At 35.6% G+C, this 23,199-nt stretch overlaps 1 protein-coding gene across 1 annotated transcript; it reads left to right on the top strand.

Annotated features, from left to right (window-relative positions):
• The first annotated feature begins 827 nt into the window (after window positions 1–827).
• On the top strand, window positions 828–12,523 carry fah (fumarylacetoacetate hydrolase (fumarylacetoacetase)). The gene is given in 15 exon segments (XM_056769449.1): window positions 828–869; window positions 872–1,009; window positions 1,435–1,545; window positions 1,630–1,751; window positions 2,010–2,059; window positions 3,537–3,627; window positions 3,972–4,069; window positions 4,835–4,887; window positions 5,340–5,439; window positions 7,148–7,278; window positions 8,184–8,259; window positions 10,126–10,172; window positions 10,471–10,572; window positions 11,423–11,540; window positions 12,182–12,523. Coding segments are annotated over 15 exon segments (1,341 nt in total). The 5' UTR covers window positions 828–842; the 3' UTR covers window positions 12,259–12,523.
• Window positions 12,524–23,199: the final 10,676 nt, after the last annotated feature.

Below are 23,199 nucleotides of genomic sequence, written 5' to 3'. Positions count from 1 at the left end.
TTAATGGGGTATAAACCACTAAATATTTATATAATTGCAATAATAATTTAATGCGTTTTTCTTATATTCTGAGACAATAAGGGGGCTGTGCATTTCTGCGAACAAAGCTTGCATGTTGCCAGAATTTGTCTTCATTTTTGTTCTAGTTTCTTTAAATAAGGTTTGTAAGAAATTACGCGATTAGTTTAATATTTAAAGACATAAGGGTTGCTACAGTTACAGTTTTTGCCCTTTCAAGAGTAATGGGGTTGTACAAGTGATTACAGACAGCAAATGGTTGTGTGTTGGGGGTTCACACGGTTGCTGGAATAACTCATGTTTTGCACTTCATTACAGACATTTTTTTTTTAGTTTGAGTGAAAGTTGTGTGACAGAAATGAGAGTGCTTTATTTATGTTTGTGCATGCACTATGTTCATGTTCAATAAAATTTTACTCATCACTGTCGAAAGAGACGTAGCCTTGTCATATTCGTCCTCATCTCATCATATCTTCATATTTTTATTAGGACAATAATAACAGTGTATAGGCTATATATACACACGGCCGTGATGACATCATGCATGACCTGTCAACTTTCTAGGTATACAAATCTTGAATATTTATAAAAAGCAATAACACGAAGCGTTTTGTTCAATGCTTTTTTTTGAAATGTGAAATTCAACCCATAAGTATCGTAATAAATGAAATATAACGTTATGTCGTGCTTTATCACTTTAATCCACATTTCTGCTGAGTCACGTTGAAAAGCGTTCACGGTTTTTATGAAGTGCACTTGAAGTAGGGAGGACAGAAGAGCACGGCGCTGATTGGCTCGCTGGCTGCGTCACGTGACACGGTCCTATGTCTGCAGTGCACATCTGGAGGAGATAATCCTCGCGCTGTTACTCACTCTGAAGAGTATACACGAGTATAACTGCAACTTAAACATGTCTTTCATCAAAGTGCACGAAACTTCGGACTTTTCCTATCACAACCTGCCTTACGGAGTTTTCTCCACGTCTGATAATGTGAGTGTGATAATGAATATCCTTCTTTCTTGTTTAACTGTTTTGTCTCGTAGAATAACGAGTGTAAAAACTTACAAAAAAGTATAACAGTTACATGTAAAATAAAGAAACACGTGTATAAGATGATCTGTATTTCTGGGTCATATTGTAATAAAAAACGTTTAACAATAATAAAGCTATACATTGTACACTTTTACTGTAAACAATGGTTACTAGATTAACACTATAATGAAATCGTGATTGTTGTACTTTTACTATAAGAACAACATAGTTGCTACTTATACTGGTTACTACACCAAAAACACACTATGAAGTTTAATGCATGTTATCACGTGGCATCCCTCCTGAAATCCAATTCATTTTTTTGAGCTCAAAGTGTTATTTTTATATTTAAATTGTGGTTAAAACATGTATGGATATAACAGCCCAGGCACCGAATCGGTGTTGCCATCGGAGATCAAATTTTGGACCTCAGTGTCGTAATGCATCTCTTTAATGGACCGGCTCTGAAGACCCACCAAGATGTTTTTGAACAGGTGAGCTTTATACATTTGTCCAGTAGGTGCTGTTGCTCGTTCGTTTTACAAAACATTTAAACAAGTTTGTTTGGTTCTCATAAGCCAACCCTCAATGCTTTCATGGCTCTGGGTTATGATGCTTGGAGAGAAGCGAGAAAGTCTCTGCAGACGTTGCTGGCTGCAAATGAGTCAACGCTACGCGATGACGTCAGTTTAAGAAGCAGGTACACATGCATTTTGCATAAACATGCATATTCTTCCATTTTATGTTAAATGATGTATCAAATTATCTGCATAGTAAAGGGACTTAGTCTTTGGTGTGAACTGGTAAAATCTGAGTTCTGTGTTGGTCAGAATGACGAAAATGATGCTCACACGCAGTTTCGAAATGCAATGTCAAAATTCTCAGATTTCCTAATCCATCATTCCTTCATTTCAATAAGAAGTTAAATTTCTCTTTCTGATTGGTTTGTGATCTCCAGGGCGTTTGTTCATCAGAGTTCAGCTGTCATGCATCTCCCAGCTGAGATCGGTGAGTGTTATAGATAATACACACACACTGACTAACACTCAACATGAAATGAAACCTAACAGGATATTTTCTTTGAATAAAATGAAGCATTACATTTTATTCACATGCAATTTAATTGACCATAATAAAGCCATGTGGTTGAAGAGGAGGATGAGTGTGTGATGTCAGCATATAATAATAATAATACATAATTCATATTATTGCATTTGTAATGAAAATAGTACTATTTGAGTATTTGTTTGTTTCATAACCTGCACTGAAGTTTTCTGTAAATACTTGTGGCTTTATGTTTCTTAATAACCACTAGAGGGCGCCTTTTGTTTTTAAAAATCAATGTAAACTCTTAAAAGCTATCAAAACTAATAAATGAGTTCTTGGTTTAAATAAGCAGAACTTCCAAATTTTGATTTATTGTTAAATTTAAGTTTATATGTCTTGGTAATTGTGACTTATATATTTAAGTCATCATTGATTATTCTCAATCAATTAAGTAGACTAAAATTATAAGTACATAATTCAAAGAACAAAGTTTCTTTATTTTACACATTCCTTATTCTTAATATGAATAAATCAAATACTAAATTAAACACAAATGACTTATGGACCCCCAAAATAAGCAAGACGAGACTTAAGCACAGTTTTTGCTCACTGGTGACATAGAACATGTTATAGGTTAGATGTAGCGTTCCACCCTTAAGCACATGCAACACTCTTCTAAACAATGGTAACCACAAAGAAGAAAAATATGTCAAACTCTTCTTAATATCCAAGATAAGTGAACATTAAACACTAATAAGTCTTTAACACTCCTTGAAAACACATAAAATAATCATATTTAAAAATGGACTCCCCTAATGCAGTCTGATGTAAAGCATGCTGGGAATTGGAAATCCTTATCGACTTATTGTGTTGTACTGACATCTTTAAATTAAGTAAATTGAACAAGGATCAAAATATTTTTTTGAGTTTTAGTTAAAACTTCAGTTTAAATATTTAAATACATTAAATATAATGTTCAAATATTTAAGTAAGAAGAACTTTTTCATAAAAGTTGTGCATATAAATATTTAAACTAAATAGAGATCAATCATAGTCTTGCTTTGTCTTAGTAGTTACCTACTTTTGCTTTAGGAAGCTTTAATGCGTTTTAAGAAATTTAAAACTTAAAAAATACTTTCCCTTATATTGAAGGAATGTTTACTGTTCAAAGGTAATAAACCATAAATAATATTTGCACACGAAATTTAAATATTTTCATATAATTGCTATTTAGGCTATGTACTTTAGGATGACACACCTCAAGTAAATTATTGACTTTTCTTGAATTAATAAATATAAATAAATATGTATGTATGTGTGTTTAGTTTTGGGTGCACTGTCCCTTTAATTCATTGGGCTGGAAACAAGTTTGTGAACTTGTTCCGATCTTCTTCAAAAATATTTACTATCATCTTTTATTCTCTCTTCACTTCATCAGGAGACTACACAGACTTTTACTCATCAAAAGATCATGCCACCAATGTTGGAATCATGTTCCGTGGAAAAGAGAACGCCTTAATGCCCAACTGGTATGTGACAGGTTATTCATATTTCTCACCCTCCTAAACACTAACCCCTAAATCAGGTGTGCTGCCAATTTAGTGTGCGATACCATGCTGACTCCAGAAAAAAACGATTTTTTTCCGTTACCAGCTGTACGGGTTACAGCTTAAAAGAGCCAGCAAAGTTCCTACAAGTTATTCCCATAAACATTCCCTTCATTCATTTCGCCTGTCGCCTGTCACGCTTAATAATGCACCTGCATTTTCCAGCTCGCTGCGGAAAATGTCTTCTAGCAATAACTCTTCCCTCCCAAACAGAAATGTTGGAAAGGCAAATTGGGTTTATATGAATTAAAAGCTTCCTACTACAGGTTAAGGTTACCAGTGGGGTATCATGGGAGAGCTTCATCTGTGGTGGTGTCTGGAACACCAATCAGAAGACCTCAAGGACAGATGAGACCAGACCCAGGTAAACATGCACGTACTGTATGGGTGATACTTTGGTTGAGGGCACTTAAAAAATGGCAATCTTTACAAAAATAGAACATTTTTTTTATATTTGTTGTACAAAGCATACAAAAACAGCAAACTTTCTCATCCTTAATTCGTCACTGAAGATTCTAATTTTTGGCTGACGTTGTTGGAAGAGTTTAAAATGTTTTAGCACATTCAAAACAGCTGAAAATCTATTTTGAGGAAAAATAAAAAGCTAGTGCAGTTGTTAGTATAGCTTCAGTTTTCATTATCTTATTTAGAAACAATTACATTGGTCAGATGATTGAGATATCAATATGTCTTTGATCTTCTAAGAGGTCATAGTAACAGGTCATAGTACTACGAAATCTCTAAAAACAGCTTTTAAAAAAACAAAGCTGCAAAAACGCTTTTGTACCAGAATGATGTCATAGTGCAACGAAAGACCTCCTCGAAGATCAAGGCCTTCTTCTACATCATTTTTGCTTAAGTCCCGCCCACCGATTTGCAAGTATTGTAGAGAGACACTAACAGAATTCTTCGAGCAAGAAAATAACACAGGCGCCTTTGAAGATTTCAAGGCATGCAGTGTCTTGGCATAGCCTTCCTCGTGATCCTAAAATTAGAAAAGCAATAACAAAGGCTGATAAATGAAACCATGTAGTGATTATATTTTATATATTAATATCATGCACGTTCAGTTCTGTCGAGAAATCTTGATCCGTTTTGGTTTGTTTGATAAATCTTATCTCTCCTTCAGCCCAGCCGCCTGTTTTCGGGCCAAGCAAACAGCTGGATATCGAGCTGGAAATGGTGAGTTTTATTTGATGAAGTTCATTAAGTTAATAGCCCAGCATCTGTCTGTTAACATCAGAGGATGCTGCTTCAGTCTTCTCAAGATATATATTCTGAAGTAATATACATCTCTTTCATCTCCATTGTTTTTCAACATTTGTCTTATATTCAATACATTCTTGATATCAATTTATCATCTTTAAAGTGTATTGAACAGTAATTTCAATATAGATATCTCCCAAGTGTTTTATATACATAAATTATACAAATAATCAAGATACATGTTTTTTTCTAAATAAACAAGTAAATATATATATATATATAATATAATGTATATACACATATTCTATATACAAGTACAATACATTTTTTAAATTTTAAATTGTTCGACATTGAGGCATGGTTTCTGTGGACATGCTGCATATGAGTATAAGGATGAAGAATGAGAGTTCTCTGTGTTCATCTCTCAGGCATTTTTTGTGGGAAAAGGCACCAAGCTTGGAGAGCCCATCCCGTTGGAGAAGACCCATGAGCACATCTTCGGCATGGTGTTAATGAACGACTGGAGCGGTGAGAAACAATAACATGATCACTTCATCAAAACAATATCTCCAGAATGTCTAGATTAAAAAATCTGGTATTTATGAGAAGTATTATTAATGAGACAATGAGTTTTAATGTTAATATTTGTTGTTATATCCACCATCTGTCTAAATAAATCATAGCAGTTTTCATTTAATGGATAACTTATTCAATTTATTTATCCTTCAAAATTACAAAAAAGAAAGAGATAATATTTCAGATATATCTCATTGAACTTCACATCTTAAAAGAACAGTCTGCTTTAACTTCAGCATCTTCCCAACAAGAAGAAATTTGCTTTTGAAACTCTATCAACCTCAATTGTTAAAGGATTAAAAAAGACTAAGTGCAAATTTTTGCTTTTGTTGAGATCTTCTGCTTTACATGTTTTGCTCTCACCAAAATAATTTTGAGAGGTCTGAAATATACAAAACAAAGTCAAAGCCTAAATGAAACTGAGAACTCAAATATTCTCTCGTTCTTGTTTTTACACAACAGACATAATAAAATATTCATGTAAATCTCAGTTTACAATTTGCTGTTTGGTAAATCACGCCTATACCAATAGTCTGAAACAAGTTTGGGGCGTTTAGAGAAGCACGCAGCGCTCCGGGCCTGACGTGGCCATGATTTACCGGTGTTTGCCGGTTCTGAACAACCGTCATCAATTCTTTTTTATTATTCTACCGACTCTTGCCCAACTTACAGCCATGCCATTTTGAACGCATCGGCCAAAATTGCTTTTTTATGAGCCATCGAGGAGACTTGAGAAACACCTGCGGGCGGAGACGACAGAGGGTGACACTGGGTGAAGTGCATATGCCAGGCTTCCAATATCTGTTTAACTCTGGCTTTCATTTCAGAGAAGATACTGTGTTTTTGTTTGCTGTAATACACTTACACTATTCCAAACACTTTAGTAAAAATACAACAAAGTATGTTTGTGCAAAGCACTTCAAGTATTTTATACATTTTTTATGTTTTAATAGTGACTTACAGGGCCATAGCCAGAATTTTTTTATGCTCATTTTTTTCTTCAAAACTTCCATATTTTTAAGAAGCAAGACTACATTCAGGACACTCACACATCTTCCTCTTCTTTAAGAGAGTTTCTGTCAGAATTCTTAGATCTTGGATAGACATCTGTATGGTGAGCAGAGCTCCAGAATACTGAGAAATGACAACCTGATGGTGAATATTCACTTCTGTGTATACAGACACATCCGATGCATCGGTCTGGATGTGGTTACTAGATCGATTTAATGGAATTTAACTTAATGAATAAAGATGAAGACAAACAAACAATATAAATACTGTGAATGTATATGATGTTTCAATTTCAATGATGTAGACTCAACGTGACTAAATTAATTCAGATGAAATCATTATAGAAACTTTGGATTAAAATACACATTGTATTGTTCTGGACTTTATTACGTACAAATGTGACAATTAATGCTGCAGCACGTTTACTTTTAAACAAATCTAGTTATTGAAAGAAATCAAGAAAATGTGAGCTATGCTTTCCTGTTGAAAAATCATTGTGTCGCTAGAGATGAGGTTGGGTGGTTGCCAAGGTGTTGCTATGCAGCTGCATTGGATGTTCTGGTGGATACAAAATAATAATAAGAGGTCCACAGCAAAGGTAGTGATGAGCAAATGATCCATATGTATTTCTTATTCTCTTATGTTACAGCTCGGGATATTCAGGCTTGGGAATATGTTCCATTGGGTCCATTTCTGGGCAAGAATTTTGGAACCACCATCTCGCCCTGGGTCGTTCCATTGGAAGCACTGATGCCGTTTGTCCAGGCCAATCCAGTCCAGGTAGATCAGATCACAAAATCGGAATATTTTGAAATCATAATTAGATTTTATGGCCTCTGTCTTTTATGGACAACTGCTTTTCACTCTGGGTTGCCAGATCTGTGTTTAAAGAGTACATAACATGAGATCATGAAAATTACATTTCATGCATTGGGTAATGTTGCCGTGTTTAAAAGTTAGGAGTCTGCCCAGTTTTAAATCCGAGGGTCAGTGAATAAGTTATTGCCTTGGAAAAAGGGAGTCGACTTTGCCATAGTCCGATTCACAAACAGCCACGGATTTATGTCACTACATATAGTCCCCGCCTACCTTTTTATTAGGACTGCCCGCGTAAACTTCACTTTTGTCCCCCAAACACTGTAGCTCGTGAGCCTCATTCCTGGCAGACCAATCACATCAGACTAGACCATCTGACCAATCACATTAGACTAGGCTAGCGGATAGGAGGGGATTAGACAGACGAATCGTAGAACGCATCATTAAATAGTCTGTCAAGAAATAAGGTAAGAATAACTGCCTATTTTTACAAAATAATAAGTTTTTACACCTTCTATGTACATAAACTTGTTGTTGGACACTCCATAAACCAAAGAAAGACCTTAAAAATCTCTAGTTATGTACTCTTTAAAAAAACAGCCCAGTGGCAAATCAAAACTAGCTCAGCCCAAATATTTTTGGGGGATTTTTTAGAATGTAGAATTATAATCCTAATTTTATCTAATACGATGAGTTTAGCTTGCCATGCTGCCTAAGTAGACACCGATTTAACAGACCCCACTTTTGTCAGGAAGGCACTTGTTTGGCAGGTGTTTTGAGTTAACTCATGTTTAAAAAGAGTTCAAATAGATTCCTATTAGACATGCCTGTTTGGTGCCGTTGACCTGATGTTACCTTCATGTTTTTAGGACCCTGAGCCTCTGCCGTACTTACGCCATGATGACCCCTACACTTTCAATATCAACCTGTTTGTGGAGGTGAAAGGTGTGGGTTTGTTTTTGCATACACTATAATGCAGCTGTCAGACTTGAATGATTGTATGAAAATGGGGGGAGCGATTCCTCCATTTTTTTATTTATTTCTGTACCGAGAGGTCACGGTGTGACGCAGTGTAAATTTTGACAGCAAATTTTGATTTAGTTTTAGTCATAGTCTTTTCACGAATGCAATTTAGATTTTGTCACATTTTAGTAAACACCATAATTTTTCAGAAACAAATCAGTGAATAGATACGCATTGTTGGAACACAGAACATTAGACCATGAACGACATGTTCCAGTTCATTCAGTCCCATTTGACTCAAATGACTCGTTAAGCAGGGCGTATTCATTCATTCAGTTCATTCAACCAATGAAACGCTCTGAACACTCTCACACTCAAACGCTATTGGCTCATGGCATACCTCTTTAAAGAAAATAGCTGCCTTCACTGTCTTTGCTTTAGACAGTAGTTAATGAATAAATAGCTTTTAAAAAGACATAAATTGAATTATATTTCTTTAGTCATGCAAAAATGTTACACATTTGGCTTGAATGTACAGTTTAACTCACTTCATCACTTCTATAATGAGTTAAGGACAGCGCTGGTTTTGTTTTGGATGACTTTGTTGCATTTCACGTTATGCAGCAGCTCGTGTTAGCGGATAAGTTAACAGGCATATAAAAACGTTTGAGCTGCCTTTGTAATGTTTTTCGGGGTGTCTCGCCTGCAGTCGGGCTTCAAGTTTGCGGTGTTTTACCGGTAATCGTTAAGTAAAATAAGACGCTTTGTAAACCACGTGGAGACACAGAATATATGTCTGTGCTTGCTTACCCCCCAGGGACGCCTTTCTACCACTTATATGAGAGAAGCAGCACATTTGAGCAAACTCAGCATATGTCAGCATATTTTTATTACCGTTTTCGTTATCATGCATTCATTTTTATTTAGTTATCATCTCGTTTTTGTGAGTAAAACATGTCATTGACGAATAATATACGTCTTCGTTTTCGTCAATGAGAGAGGGGGTATGGTATAAAATAGACTACACTAAAGCTTAAAGATATTATTGGAAAAAATTATTTAAAAAAAAGTTCAAACTTTAAAGAGAGCATATTACCAGATCATGTAAATTACATTTCAAGCAGTGTCTAATGCTGCCATGTTTGAAAGTAAGCAGTTTTCCAAGTTGTAAAGCTGAAGGTGAATGAATAGAAGAGTCGACTGTGAATGACGCAAATGAGTCGTGCCCTAGTCCGATTCACAAACCGCCGCGGATTTACGTCACTACATATAGTCCCCGCCTACGCTGTACAAGGACAGCCCGCGAAAACTTAACTCTTCTTCCCCAAACATTACGCTTGTTAGCCTCATTCGCAGTAGACCAATCACTGCACACTAGAATAAAATAGGCTGGCGGAAGGGAGGGGATTAGATGGATGATACCCCAAACTAATCATTTGAGAGTCAGTCAAGAAGTAAGGTAAGAAAAACTGCCTATTATAACAAAATAAGACTAAGAGCAACAAAAATCAGTTATACGTTTATTCCGTGAACCTCACATACTTTTAAGAATTAAGTGTTTTGTTGATCTTGATGAATACTGAGGCTGAGACGAGACACTACCAAAACCAAAATTGGACTTTAAACCAAGAATATTTTCTCTTTAATATATTAGGGAATATTGATTTATTTTTATATACAAAAATTGCGAAGTTCTTCAGAAGATCCTCAGTTAACACTTTAACTACACAATCACACTAATTCTTCTTTAATCCAAAGTTGGACATCACTACTGTTAATGTTTAGATGTTTTGTTCAAGCGCTCAGTTTTGCTTTCTTTCTAATGTATTTTATATGACATTGTTCCAGGTGAAGGAATGCGAGATGCAGCCACCATTTGTAAGTCAAATTTCAAGGTAAGAGATGGTTTTGCATTGATTTGTTGCTATCTCAGTGGTGTTAAACACATTTAGGTCACCCGTACAAACGGGACGCTTGAACAATAGAAAATAAATTACACTATCAGTAAAAGCAGATTACTTTTATTGAATCCCCCTTACTGTGTTTCTGGATGCACATCTGTATGTTGGGATTTCTAAGTGGGCTTTAGTCATGAATAAAGAGATTAAACAAGACATAATAAAATAGATTACATTTGGATTTTTTGTTTTGTAGACAACAACGGCTTATGACGTGTGTTGTATGTGTTTCTAGTACATGTATTGGACAATGAAGCAACAGCTGGCCCATCACACGGTCAACGGATGCAATGTCAGACCAGGTGATCTGCTGGCATCAGGAACCATCAGCGGACCGGTATGTGTGTGCACTAACATGTCATTGGTACATGAAATATTTGACTGCATATGCATAGAATGAGTTGAAAGGCATTATACCTTTTTTCATTGACTTGATTGCGAATGCTGCAGACACAAACACAAGCTCACGCAAAGAAGTTTCACTTATAGGAGTGCCACAGAGTTCAAGCCCGGTATTATGAATCTAAGCGGTTAAAATAAAACCTTTCTGGCACGACTCAAGACACATGATGTAATTTGGTCATGACCTGGGTTTGCCGCTGTTAACTCTCGTCAGTGAATGATAGATGACTGATGGTGTCTTTACATTTACATTTAGCTTTTATCCAAAGCGACTTACAAGTTGGGTAAATAATGGAAGCAATTGGGTCAACATTAGCATAACAAAAAGCATAAGTGCAATAAAACATGTCCCACAAAGCATACTACAGTGTACAAAGCTAAGTTTTTTTTTTATAGATATTGTAGAAAAGATATAGAAATCAGAAATGATCAGTCAGGTGTTGACAGAAGATATGTTTTTCCAGCCGATTCTTAAAAATGGGCACATAATCTGCTGATCTTATTGAGGTAGGCAGATCATTCCACATAGGTGGAACCGATCCTGAGAAGGTCGTTTTTTACCTTTTTGGGATGGCACCACAAGACGTTGTTCGGTTGCAGAGCGGGTACATACGTCTACATAAGTCTATGAAGATAAGGGGGTGCCAAACCAGTGGTGGTCTTGTAGGCCAAGAGGAGAGTCTTGAATTTGATGCAAGCGACTATAGGGAGCACATTCTTTACTCTCATTGACTGTGGTCTGCTTGTGTGTGTGTGTGTGTGTGTGTGTGTGTGTGTGTGTGCAGGATCCAGACAGTTTCGGCTCTATGCTAGAACTCTCGTGGAGAGGATCCAAGACTATTGACCTCGGCAATGGAGGGAAAAGGACCTTCTTGAAGGATGGAGATGAGGTCACACTCACAGGTGTGTGTCTGTGTGTCTTTATTTAGTATGCCTTCATAAGCACAAACATTATTTATCAGATAAACAGAGCAAACATTCCCTTACAAAAAAAGACCACTATCCAAGTGTGCTATTAGTGTACTTGTTTTAAACTCTTTATGTACTATAACTATAAATATACTTAAAACGGCACTTAAAGGGACATTTCACCCTAAAATTAAATTTCGGTGATAATTTTCCGACCTACAGATTGTTCCAAACCTGTATACACTTCTTTGTTCTGCTAAAGAAATTTCATTTTTGGGTGAACTATCCTTTTACATATACTTGATATATATTAAGACAGAAAAGTCTAGAGGCCGAAGAATGGTCCGTCCGTCTGCGCACCGTCAGCATGTCGCAGTTTTCGTCATCAGAAAGATCCGAGGTTGTCCGCACACCCTGTCCACGTGCAGCCCATTTTTTGAGACCATGTGGACATGCCACGTACAACAGCGCATGCGATAAAAGCTTAAAGAGTGGGAATTTATTGCTGAGTGTAATGAAATACTACACTTGCATGTATATATTGATATTAATATACTCACTACATAAAGTATACAGTACTTACAGTATATACTTGACCTTTACGTATGTTTTGCACATATATTGTCTCTCTGCAGGTTATTGTGAGGGCAGGGGCTATCGAGTGGGCTTCGGTCGCTGTGAAGGGAAGATCATTCCTGCCCTACAACAGTGACATAACTCTGGATTACAGGAGAGAGAGAGAGACATGACAAAAGTTATCTACAGCCATGAACACATACAACAGTTTTAAACTTAAGTATTCACCACAAGATTTTGAAGTCTTTCAAAGCCAAACTTTATGTCAGAACCCATCAGCCCAGTGGCCTGACATATCCTGCAGATTTACTTCCTGATTAATGCCGAATTAACATGTCTTGAATTTGCTGAGACAATCTTGTTTCTGAAGATTTTCACAATAAAGTTACTGATTTCATTTAGACTGTTTTATGTTTGTTCTGACACAAACAACGTGAACAAAATGGTTGATTTTGTTGACTTCACATCACATCATACGACATTAACCCAAACATTGAATGTCAAAGACGGAAATATGTGATCGTACCCTAGATCATAAAGAGAAATCTAGACTGACAGGTCAACGGACAAAGAGCTTCAACTTTTATTCAGAATTGAATGTCGTCCAGTCATTTTGAGCCATTCATAAGGTCTGAATGAAGTAAATACAGCTGTTAATAGGCTACGTGATTCGGACTAAAGACATCCGGACACTTCAGACCTGGGCCCGTATTCATGAAAAATCTTAGCCCACAGAGTTGCTCCTAGTGACAAATTTCGAAGAAAATTCTTGGAAATGTGTCCGTTTCCCCTTAAAATTACAGAAAAGATCGTAGTAAAGAAAAAGTTATTCATAAAGCATCTTAACCCTTAAAAGAGCTCTTAAGGTCATAAAAGTTTATAGGTTGCGAGGAGGACTTTTAGAAGACTTAAGAGTTTCTTTAGCAGCGAAAATGGACGAAACAAAAAAAGTGAGAAGAAATGTGTTGCAATGCATGACAATTTCCATATTACTTTCACTGTTTATCTAATTTTTATTTTTAGTGTTTTTTGTATGAGTTTAACTTAAGTTGTTCTTGGTTTTGGTTTTCTTTTACAGCTGCTTTGATGCAATGCAAAATGTTAAAGCGCTATATTAAATCGAATTGAATGGCAGTGAGTTAACAAGACAACACATTAGATCTTGCAGGGTTCATGTTTATGACCGATCCTAGTAGAGACACGCTAACATCTCAAGACAGCGCAGAAATGCCATAGCGCCAGAAATAGATGTAATCATATTAACATATTTGCCAAATGCAGCTACGCAGCAGTGATGATTTGGTTCTATCACAACCTTCTAAAGAGATCACACAATTACAGTACTTAAAGAAACGTATTGTTTCATTGTTCATCTTCTATCAAATACGTTGACGTTTATAGCATGAGTATGGTAAAACTGAATAAAATAGTAATTCAATTTCAAACTAACGACCCCATACTGAACAGCGCCCTTTTCTTCTTCTTGGCCAACCAACCAATCACAGCCTTTAAACTACTTTTTCATACATGGCAACGGGCTCAGCCCTGCCTCCTCACTAAGATAAAAGTTTTTGTCTTTTCCTAGCTGCTTTCAGATCTGAATCGCTTTTTAAGCTTAGACTCCTACTTAAAAGTTTTTAAGCTAAATTAGCAGCTTTCTTAGAGGAGTCTTAGAAGCTTTAAGAATAAGGGCCCTTATCCATAAGTCAATGACTGCAGCTCTTACACTGAGACGACCGATATCACCAGACAGGATTTGACGTTATCCCACATAAAGATGAAAACATAAAGCAACATGCAATTTCATGTTTCTAACAGAGATGGCGATAGAGAGGCAATTGTTACAAATTGCAGCTTTAACATAAAATTGAATTGTTTCACGTGGTTTTGACGACCCCTTCATAGACTTCCATTGTGATGAATCATTTCTGGTGTGTTCCTGTGACCTGTTAACAGATGGTGCCGAACCCTTAGTGGTCACCAGGGTCCGTCCATGAGTCATTTAGACAGTGTAGGTCATGTGGTCTTTAGTTTCATGCCTGTGGGAGGTTTAGAGACAGATATACAGATCTCTCTTTCTTTCTCACCCTCTGCGATCAGACTTTTATTGATTAGTCTTGGCGGCGTCACAGATGGAAATCTCTCCTCAAAGCTTGGCCCCTTAAGCTCACCAAATGATAGAGAACAAGATAATATATTTCTAAATCAAGTTTGTCTCTTCTACCATCAATACAAGTGAAGTGCTTTTAGCTCCAATTAATGCATTTCTCAGATTTATAAACAAGATTTACAGCCAAAAAGAAGATATTTGGAGAAATGTCTCAGCGGTTGAGTGTTCATACAATAGAAGTTAATGGGGTTTAATGCTATTTGATTATCAACATTATTCAAAATATCTGCTTTTGTGTTCTGAAGAACAAAGAAAGTCATACAGGTTTCAAATATTAAATAGAAAAGAATTTTTTTTGACATGGTGGTAGAATAATACTGTGATACCACAATCTATATAAAATTGGCTTGAAAGAGTTGACAATCTCTTATATTATCCCACTTAAAAAATAGTATGTATGGATTTTAGGAATCTATAATCAGTATTTCTAATGAGAAAATAGACGCTCACTGGAAATGAATAGGGGATGTGGCGTCCTGAGGGTCAGGATGACACAAGTACGAAAAAGGCCTTTCAACATCAGCGTGAATAAACGATGATATTTGGGTGTATTACAGTTGTTCAGAAGAGCGGTGCTTGCGCCTCGGCTAATGGAAGTCTTGAAGTGTGTTTTTTAACTTATTGAGCAGTAACTGTGCTGATGCCAGTACAGAGACCTTCAGTCTCTTCTTACTTGACAATCTATGTCAAGTAAGACATGGATTTTTTTTATTACATTTTAATATGAAAGTAAGTGAACCGTGAAGTTTGAAATAGACACATGATTTTGTTCAACGTAATATTTTGTTTCTTTAGGTCATTTTTTACTTAATAAGTAAATGTACATAGTAAATGTATATACTATACTAAATACTAAATGTATTTAATTAGTAGTATTTACTTAATTCTGGTTAGTAAGTTTTACTTGAAATATATAGCAGCACACTTTACTTAAAAAATATCTGTGCAAATTGTTATGAGGATTTAATTAAGTAAATTCTACGTTATTTTATGTATATAGATTCATTAATAATTGATCATTGAGGCAGCAGGAATTCTTCAACAGTCCAGTAGTGAATGGACTGTACCGGTATTAAAAGTCCACCTCAACAATACTGCATTATTATTACAACACTCACTTAGATCAGCCGTCCCTTCTGAATTATGATCCTAAAGTTACTGTGCCTGTAAAGTCAATGTATTGATTTGTGTGTGGTCAGAGCAGAACTTTATCAGTTTGTGCTGCTATTGAGTTTGGATGAAGGTTGAGAGGAACATTGGAGCTTTCATAGAGGTGCAGAAACACTTAACCGGCTGGCACACATGGATTTCATGATGCACATCTGAATCAAATTCTAAACACTGATGGATTGAAGATGTGTTTTCTCCATTCCCCAAGCTAGCAAAGCTTCAGTACTGGTGGGGACAAGTTTTGTATTTAAGTCAAAACGATTTCAGCAAACATCCTTCTTGCATCGGACAACACAATGTGTTTCTTTTCTCAGAAATATTCAACATCTTACTCTGAAGTTTGGTTGTCTGTGGGCACTGGTGCGGTGGTTATTGCACACATACCATCCATCTGAGCTGTTATGCTTCTAAGGAGAAATCCGGTTAAGTCCATCCTTATGAATGAAAAATAATTGTGAATATACAGTAAATTAAGTATTACATATGAATTTATTTGAACAAAGTGCTTATATTTTTGTATAATTTCATTTTAATATAAAAATGAGTTCTGAAATATATATTAAATCATTAAATATATTAAAAGTTAAAATATAGGAAAATATATTTTCTTTGCATAATGGGAATAAACAAAATCACCTTTTAAAAAGTATGTTATTTAAAATGTAAAAAGCTGTCCTATTTTTATTAGAGAAGGAAAGAAAAAATAAGAAATATTTAGATTATTTAACAGCAATATTTACTGTTATTTACAACAATTGAGGCAGGAATAACATTTGTTTGTGGGGTAAGTAGTCATAACAATAATAATATTGTATAGGTTTTCCGCAGATTAATATGGTAATATAATTTATATGTTTTATTTATTTTTATTACACTTTTGTTTAATTATGAAAATATAGTGATTAATAAATGTATAATGTATCATATTTAAAACCTGTTTTTATTCCAACAAAATGCAAAGACCCATTTACATCACTGCTGCATGGAGAAATTTTGCATTTGTGTAATTGGACTTTTGAGTTTAAACCCCCCGTGGCCTGTATATTTATTTATTTTCAAACATCGCCCCTAAACAATTTCCAATGCAATTGTTTATAAGGGTAAAGTGAAATACCGGCAGCACTGCCAAGAAATTGATGTGCTGTTTCATTGAATGAATTGAGCAGAAAATGAAAACCCGAGGCGTTACAGTCTGACTGATGGCTCGGCACTGCCGGAAAAAAATAAACACGAAGAGAGAAAAGAGCTAGAGCTGGCAGAGACCAAAAAACACTCTCACTTCATTCATCAGGTCATTTTTAAAATGTGAGGAACACAGGGAGAGCTGTCAGACGTTTCACAGCAAGAATCTACGAATAGAAATGCTTTTCAACAATGACCACAAATGCTGTTTAGTCTTTAAATGTGAGGCATCTTAAATGTGTTACTGTCATAACTCTTATTGAGATGATAAAAATACAAGCAAATCTGGCTAAACAGACAGATGCCCAATCCCAAAATAGATAAGAAATCACAGATGAGATCTCTTTAAAGTCATAACTATTTCTTCAAGACGGGAAGCAAATGTAAACTTTCTCAGAAGTCTCATCAGTGTAATTCTCCAGAGAAAAAGAGTCAGAAATCTGTCAAGTTTACAATCAATCAATCTTAACATGCGTTTACAACGTTTCCTATCAAATGTACCCACATCCAGATTATACATTAATTGTATCCATATTCTTCATGCGTTAAAACAATCTGTTTCTGTTTTATTTCTACTAAGAGGAATTTCATCATGACATTTATAACTTCATTCATAAGTTTATTTATTATTTCAGCTGAGGCACTTGATATCATGCAGCGCAGACTAGAGCTCTCGTGATATGTCAATTTCATTCAAGATTATACAATAAAATTATGTAGAAATTATAGAAAGTAAAAACCCAGATGATTTAGTAAAATCATATTAAAAATGAAAAGTAATTTGAAGAAACGTAATATACTGTAAGAAACTAAAAACGTTGTCAGGTTACTAAAGAAATGTCTCGTTCATGTTAATCGTCTATTTCTTCTAAATTACAGTTTTTTTGTTTTCTTTTCGTCGTACCCTCCACAGAGTCCAGGTTTTATTTTCTTGTAAAACCTAACCGCAGTTAAAGGGTTAGTTTATCCAAAAATGAACATATTCTCATTACCATGTCATTCAAACACCTGTTCTTAAGAATCAAATCACAGATTTGTAAAGTGTTGTTTTTTTGTTAAAGTGTTATCTCTTCTCAAAAGGATGCAAAAGGGCTGTAAAATATGTCCACCTGACCCGTCCTGTTTATTTCAAGTGTCTTGAAGGTATATGGATGGACAAAATATAATTCATAATTTTATGAAAGTCAAATTTGTGGTTTGGTTCCAAAAAGCTGTCATGGGGCGTTTGAACAACATTGGCATGAGTAAACAATGACCAAAGATGAAACGCAAGAATTCAAATGCAAATATTTGGTGAATGCTCATCGTACAGTAAATAACATGTTCTCACGTAACACCAAAGTTACCTTTAAATGTCTGTTTCACTAAACTGAATGTGTTTTTGTGTAGCTTAAGTTTAACTAGCTTTGTCTAACTTGCTTAGTAAGAGACTCTCCAAAAACTGCTTTCCCATACCAGCTTCTCTGAAAAAAAGGACAGCTTATGTAAATGTCAACCTTTAGCGCCCCCTGTGGCAATGCTAAGAATGCCAAGCATACTTTTCTTAGGAATAGAACTCTAACACGATTATGAAAACAATGCACAAAAGTAGCCAGACTAGCCAGTAGCGTTTACGTTCACATGTTTAAGGCCTAACATAGTGCATCTAAAATAAATATTTTTGAATTTAAAAATACATTAGCACACTCTGTGTTATGCTTAGTTTGGTCCAGGCTGAGGTCTTCTCTACTGAAAGGACTTCAAAACTTTGTGTGCTTCAGTTGCAGTTGTGTGTTACTGAACTCTTGTGCAGGACGGTACGAGTATGCCAAAATGATTCGAATCCAGGTAAGCGTTCTAATTTTTCATGTGTGTAAATGGAAGCATACGACGATGACCAACATCTAGATTCCATGGTCATCAGCGTACCGGCTGAAACATGATGTTGGGTTTCAGATTTTAATGCTTGATTTTTAAATGCATATGAAAGTTTAGCAGAGTTCATGTCTGAATGTTTCCTCCAGGTATAAGTGACTTCATGCCGACTCAGATCTGATCATCGTCCAGGTGTTGCTCCTCCCAGGTGGACGTGGGTATGGCGCTGTAGGGATCCATGATGACTTTGGCACAGCGTATGATCATCGCCACCAGCAGCAGACAGAGGAATGCGAGGCATGCCAGAGTCAGACCCTGGTCCACGTCCACAAAAGCAGGGTCTTCCGTTGGCTCCTCCATCGCTTCGGTCTGTCCGCATCGATCCGGGCCGCTGTTAACATCCTGATTGCTTATCTGTCGGTACAGAGAGAGAGAGAGGAAAATGTGGCTAATGCCTGTTTTATTGGTATTGATTCTCTTTTGACGTCATTTGTGTAAAAATTGATCATGAAAACAATAGAAGCAATCTAGTCTTTGCCTTCACCTCATAGACAACATTCGCGGTTAGGCTTAAGTTTATTATTTATGCCCATCAGAGCATGAAGAAGTAACTATCCAAGAAGATACAACTCTGAAAGCTTTGATTTGAATTATTAAATATTAATAGTTATTATTAAATATACATTTTCTTAAGATAGATTTTCCATTGGAGTCCACGAGGAGGAATTTAAAACATTTAAAACACAGACTTTGAGGCGCTGCTGCAGTCGTTTGTGAAACTCTATCTAGAGGCACATGAGATGAAGAGAAACTGGCCAAGTAGTCACTCGGGAAATGCTCATGTGTTAGTATAATGAATGGTTGTGTTGTTTTGATGTTGATTATACACTTCAGTAAATGGAATGCACGCGCATACATAAAAGGTGCCATATGATGTCATAGAAGAAAAATCTTGGCTGCCTGGTTTCATCAACAACTTTTAAATTTGAATTCTGTTTATTATTAAGAGATAATGTTCTTTTTTAAATACCTTTTTAACTTGTTTACGTTTGTAATGCTTCTGAAGCTGATTTCTGTTCTGTCTTTCTTTCAGCGCATTAACAGAATTTTTGTCATATTCAGTCTCAGTACATGTTTTCGTTTTTGGATATTTTTTATATTCCTCCTTTTGCCAAGGGCAACAACAAGACGCCTTTCATTTCTGCATATTTTATGAAGAAGTTTATAGAAAAGCCTTTGATAAAGGATGCGGGCGTTCTTTTATGTATATTGTGTATTTCAGCTAAATAATATCAATGCCAAGTCTAACCTTGTTCTGTTATGTACTCCAATGCAAATACACAACATTTCTCCCATATTAACCCACTTTTAAGAACGGCACATAAATTGAATTAATAATTAGTATTTCAGGGACTGTTCAGCCAAAAAAACTAAATCGGTCATCACTTGCTCACCCTCAAATTGTTACAAATCCATATAAATTTCTATCATTTGAAATCATTTCTATCAAAAAGTCATTTGGAAGAATGTTTCCATAGTAGGCGGAAAGCTACCATGGTGGTCAATGGTGCCCCAAAACTGTTTGATAATCCACATTCTTCAAAATATCTTTTGTGTTCAACAAAAGAAAGACATTTATACAGATTTGGAACAACTTGAGGTTGAGTAGACGATGACAGAATTTTTACTTAAATGCACTTTTAAACCCTGTTGAGGGTTCCTGAAATGTCAGACCCATTGCATGCCAATGTAACAATCCCTCCCTCCACCGCAAACCCAGAGCCTCAGGGCTAGATAAATGAAATCTGTTTTAATAAGGCAACAGACTTCCAGTCTGACTTCACCCCGACCCGTACGTCATTTCACCCAGGTCAGCAGGTTTGAGGATTCCCCACATTCATCAAGACGCTGAACTGTTCAGCACGGCTCAATCTTTATCTGGCCATGCTGTTGATTCTTATTTAGAAACTGTAATTACTATTCACTTGAGGACGCAGACCAACAGAAACCTTGGCAACGACATTAGCAATTTAATGTGAAATTGCTGCTGTCCCCGTCAACCAAAAAACATGAGCGAGGAAAACCTTTCATCTCCGAGTTAATCCGAATGCGAGACCTGTGGACACGGTCTGGGGCTTTCAAAGATTGTCCTCGGTCTCTCATAGATGCCTTGACAAAATCCTTTAATAGCCAGAATTTGGTGAATAAAAGCAGCCTTCACAGACTGTTTGAAAGTAAAAAAGTGTGTTCCGAGAGATTATTGTCGATAACAAGCCGGCTTTCCCTCATTAATCTGCTCCTCTTTTCCGCTGTAGCCATCTCATTTAAACAGATAAAAAAGTTGATAAATAGGTTTAGTTTTCACTGTCTGGAATCAAACACGAATGAAAAATGACGCTGTCATTTCTTGTATATGCAGGGCTGGGAAGGTTACTTTAATAATGTATTTCACAACAGATTACAAACTACATGATCTAAAAAGTAATCTGTAACGTATTGTGTTAGACTACACAAATTGTGTAACTTAATCTTAATACTTTAGAATACTTTGGAATATTAATAAGGTACATAAAACAAAGGGATCACCGAACAGAGAACTTGCCTTTCCTTTGCTTATTATTTTAACAACATTTGTTTTAAAGTTTTCCCTCATTGGACATTATATTGCACAATTCTAAGAAAAGGAAACAGAATTATGAGTTATAAACTTACTTAATTACTTAAACAAGAAACTCATAGACAACTACAACACTTATTCAGGACAGTACTAAATACTTTTAACATCCAATTTCTATGAACCCAGATCCCTCTTGTTTTGTTCGGCAAGGGGTATGAAATTTATGATCATAACTGTAGTTTAGGAAGCATTTGCAGATTGTGAGATTCAGAGAACCACCAATTGCTGTTTACATTTATTGCAGTTCATATTAATGTTTAAAGGAAATAAATAACATTACAATTCCAAGTAATCCCTTTGGTAATCTAAAATACTTTACGGATGTAACTGTAATTTGATTAACTAAATTACATGTACATACATGGTGGTTCGTGCATGGCGTTAGCAATGCCAAGGTCATGGGTTCTGTCCCAGGGATTGCACATATCCTCAGAAACCCATGTATAGTATACAATGTAAGCCGCTTTGGATAAAAGTGTCTGCCAAATGTGAAATTTATCAGTTAATGTATAAATCACAAAACTACAAATACGCAAGACATTTTTTATTTTTAAGTTCCTTTCAAAGTGAAATCAAAGAAGAGACATTCCTTCAGATTTAAAGCACGTTCACCAACATGAAACATCATCCTTCATTTCAGCTTCTCCTCAAATTCTGTATCATTACAGGGTCTTTGCTGTCAGAGATAAATTACCTTTCCCGCTGTATTCATTTAAACTGTAATAGTGTGAGACACTTGCAGTGTTGGGATTATAACCTGCGGTAATTAAAGTCTCAAGTATTGAGAGTATTGAGGTGAATAAACTTGGATTGGAGATGAGGACGGTCAGTGTGTTTTATCTGTGTGTGAGAGGTAGAAATGACAATGTCACTCAAGAACGACATCAACAATAATTTAATCTATGAGTGACTTCTCAAGAAAATACACCAGACATTTTAAAGAGTCTGTGTTCTGGGTTGGATTGTCACTTTCATAATTACTGTACTTCATAACTGATAATGGGAAAGTCGCAAGGATTTTAGAGAATCTGGTTAAAATGTTTGTTCACAATTCATGATTCTGTTTAAATTCTAGACAGCATCTGATTGGACAAAAAACTGTGTAGTGCAGGATGAGTTGTCAAAAAGTTTATTTTAAATGCATATACCTGGTAGAAGTTAATACAGTCAGCAGAGATGTGCTGATACACAAAAATCATGATTAAGCAATTAAATATTACTGGGTTCACTATGTTTTAGTATCAAGTTATTTTAACAAATTGAAAATACAATAAAATAAATATTTATATATTCAAAACTTCATATAGAATTGACAACATTCAGGGTTTGATTTAAATTTTATGCGTCTTTCACAGGAAAATAAAACTGAATTTTCTGATCAAATTAAAAATGAAGAAATTTAGTTGAGTTAAAGTTAAACAAAGAGAGAGAACTTCTTTTAGCAGTAAAAACAACACACAAAAACAAACAATAAAACGTTTAATTAACCGATGTAATATTGTGATATTTTGTATCACTTCAATATATTGTGTTTTTTGTATTGCGAAATATTACTCAACTGGTATTTAAAAAAGGAACAATTCTCGAGCCTAATCATGGCCCATCTGTCAGAGATGAAAAAAGATGGAGAGGACATCTGCTGTCTTCAAACACTTTAAAAGCTTTGGCTTTTACAGTGGCGTCTATGGGGATTAGAGACACTTCACACGGGTGAGCAGAACATTCATCAGTTTCCTTTGTTGGGGCTTTTATCAACTCTGAGGAGCGATTGTCTCATTACACCTCTCACACCTTCTGCCTTTACTATCTTTCTCCTCATTTCTTTTCAGCTTCTTTCTTTCTCCATTTATTCCCACTTACTGTTTCTTGCTTGTGTTCATACAATCTGAATGAACTGAACTGCACTTTTGAAGAATTTCCTAAATCCAAGCCAAGCATCAAGAATCTGTGAAATTAATATGAATGAATTAGGATGGTAAATCCATTTTAGTTCTTGGTAACACTTCAGTACAGGGGGCAATTCG

The sequence above is a fragment of the Triplophysa dalaica genome, chromosome 1 (genome assembly GCF_015846415.1).
Source record: "Triplophysa dalaica isolate WHDGS20190420 chromosome 1, ASM1584641v1, whole genome shotgun sequence".
NCBI lineage: Eukaryota > Metazoa > Chordata > Actinopteri > Cypriniformes > Nemacheilidae > Triplophysa > Triplophysa dalaica.
The sequence above is the reverse complement of the archived record's forward strand: the minus strand, read 5'-3'. Positions and strand labels throughout refer to the sequence as shown.